General features: G+C 44.8%; 1 protein-coding gene across 1 annotated transcript; it reads right to left on the bottom strand.

Moving 5' to 3' along the window:
* Positions 1-1038: 1038 nt before the first annotated feature.
* On the bottom strand, positions 1039-2460 carry LOC141613008 (protein FAR1-RELATED SEQUENCE 2-like). The gene has a single exon (XM_074431751.1). It carries the CDS (start codon positions 2458-2460, stop codon positions 1039-1041), a length of 1422 nt encoding a protein of 473 aa, XP_074287852.1.
* Between the last annotated feature and the right edge of the window lie 236 nt (positions 2461-2696).

Here is a 2696-nt window from a genome sequence, read left to right on the forward strand (position 1 = left end):
GTTCGGGGTTTGGGGTTTGGGGTTTGGAGTTTAGGGTTTAGGGTTTAGGGTTTGGGGTTTGGGGTTTGGGGTTTAGGGTTTAGGGTTTGGGATTTGGGATTTGGGGTTTGGGGTTTAGGGTTTAGGGTTTGGGGTTTGGGATTTGGGGTTTGGGGTTTAGGGTTTAGGGTTAGCTATTTAGGGTTTGGTATTTAGGGTATGGTATGTTTTAATTATGTTTTTATTGGTTTATGTTTTAATTATGTCAAATTGTGTTTTAAGGATTGTTTTAATTAAATTACGTTTTAAGTCATTTAATCGGATGCAGAAGATAATAAACTACAATAATCGGATAAATAAAATAAAATATAAGGTACAATATTCGGACATATAATATAAAAGATACAATAATCGGACAAATAAAAGCTAAGATGAACTCGCGAAATCGCGCCATACACGAAACTGATGTCGATACAGGCCATTATAATGAGCTACGCTTGCATCATGTACCCAACAAGGGGCTAATGGAGGCATAGGTGACAAGGGGCGTACCCGGAGCCGCAAATAGTGGTTTCCCGCATGTAATACCCATAAGACACCATATGGGGTACGTACTCATGGGGGGGAGAGGGGGCTCGTAAAGGCAAATAAGTAAAACTACCATTCCAATGTCGCTGACTTTCTCGATCGTCAAATGCAGAAATACAACATATCACCCAATTGTACATCGTAGCATAACCATATAGATCGAAACCGTCCATCCAATGACCCGAGTCACACGGTATCTGATCCATAAATGTAATTCTAGCTACCTCCGCATCAAATCTCGCTGGGCCATAGATATGATCACGGTAATCGGGACTACAAATTTCCCTAAGTAAATCTGTTCTAGCCATCGTGAAATGAGATTGGTCACCCCGAACAGCATGTGAGATAACTCGAAAACCACAATGACCGTCTCCGTAAGGATTAAACCATGCTTCTACATACTCGTGAAAAAATGAAGGCAGGAAGTCACGATAAGGAAAATACCTCAAATCACCAATGGTGTAGTCGACCTCAAGAGGTGCGCAATACGTTGTGCCGAAACTCCCCGTAGTTGTGGTAGCAGTGGTAGACGGTGTACCGGGGCCCGTTTGAGTGGACCGGGGGGGTTCTATACGGAGTAAAACGAACCGACGGAGTAGAACGGGGAGTAGACGACGGAGTAACAGGAACCGTCGGAGTAGAACGGGGGGTACTAGACGGAGTACGTTGGGAAGACGGAGTACCTACTCGAACACGAACCCGTGCATGCTCAACGGCGGACGGATCTCTATGAGTTCCCCTACTCGGACGTCCTCTAGGGTTCTCGTTCACCCGAGGCTCGTTTACATCCTCCTCTTGAGGATGTATATGAGAGTAAAGGGCATCGAACATGGATGATCTCATACTCGGATCTGCATTCCGAATTTCATCGAATAACTCTTCCAATCGATCATCGTCACAAGTCGGCATTGCTTCCGAACCATCGTACTCCAACTTCCTCCAAAATGCATGTAACACATCAACAGGGACCCGAGATCCGTTTCTAGAAATGCGATGAAGTGAACAAGCACATAACAAACCAAGTGTAGTAGCCTTTACACAACCGCAATCGATCGTCAAGGCATCTTCCGTCATCTTGGCACCTCTTTCGAATTCTTCACGCAATTCACAGATGGCATTCTTTGATATTTTTAAAGAAAGTCTGGAAAATAATCGCTGAATCCCCGTCAACCGCCTCGATCTAGATAACTCCAACGAGTGTCGGATCTCAACATGTTGCGTTTCCATCAAAGAATGAAACCGAATCCAGATGCTATCAACTGCCAGTTTCGCGCTATTCAGCCATCTCTTCAAATTCGCATGAGCCGACTCAACCTGGGATGTAGAAGTATTCCCAAAATGAGTTATCTTGTTCGTTCTATACTTGACCCATTTTTCCAAGTGCGGGAACCATTGCCTCTCAATATAAGCCGCCACTCCCGCCCATTCCCTTGCCAATTTGCCCCACGCAACATTAAACTTATCTTCGGTCTCCGCCTTGACAACCGCAGTAAACAAGTTAAAAGTTACGTGCTTAGCCCAATTATCCTGTTTCGTGATATCAAGTGCTTTCGTCACCACGTTAGAATATATATGCCAAAGACATAGCAAGTGAGACGAATCTGGAAAAACAATGGGAATCGCGTTCAACAAACCACCCTCGCAATCAGTAACAATAGCATTAGGTTGAACGGCATCATTGAGCAGGGCCTTCAGTTTCCGTAGTACCCACATATATTTCTCCTCGGACTCATGCGTCACAAGAGCATACGCGATGACAAAGCTCTTCCCGACGGGTGTGACTCCAACCATCTCAACAAGCGGAAGACGGTATTCATTTGTCTTGTACGTGGAATCGATCTGTACCACATAATAGTATGATCGAAACATCTTAACGGCTTCTGGATGAGCCATGAACACGTGGGTTAGCTCATCGGTCTCATGATCAGTGACCCAATAATGAACGTACTTATCTTTGAACCGCAAGTGCTAACATCTCACAGTCTTGGGTTTCTCCCTTCTCTTTCCTCGGCCCTTACTTTATGAGAACGGTTGTAGATTTGTCGCCGATTAGGTATTGACTTTTCCGGATTCCGCTGATGCAAACCCGCACTAATAATTGCCGGTCTAACGTGAGCTCTAACTTGGGC

The sequence above is a fragment of the Silene latifolia genome, chromosome 11, assembly GCF_048544455.1.
Source record: "Silene latifolia isolate original U9 population chromosome 11, ASM4854445v1, whole genome shotgun sequence".
Classification (NCBI taxonomy): domain Eukaryota; kingdom Viridiplantae; phylum Streptophyta; class Magnoliopsida; order Caryophyllales; family Caryophyllaceae; genus Silene; species Silene latifolia.

What these genes read in the sequence shown, in the direction of transcription:
- LOC141613008 (XM_074431751.1), bottom strand. Translation starts at nt 2,460, where the DNA reads ATGGCTCATCCAGAAGCCGTTAAGATGTTTCGATCATACTATTATGTG.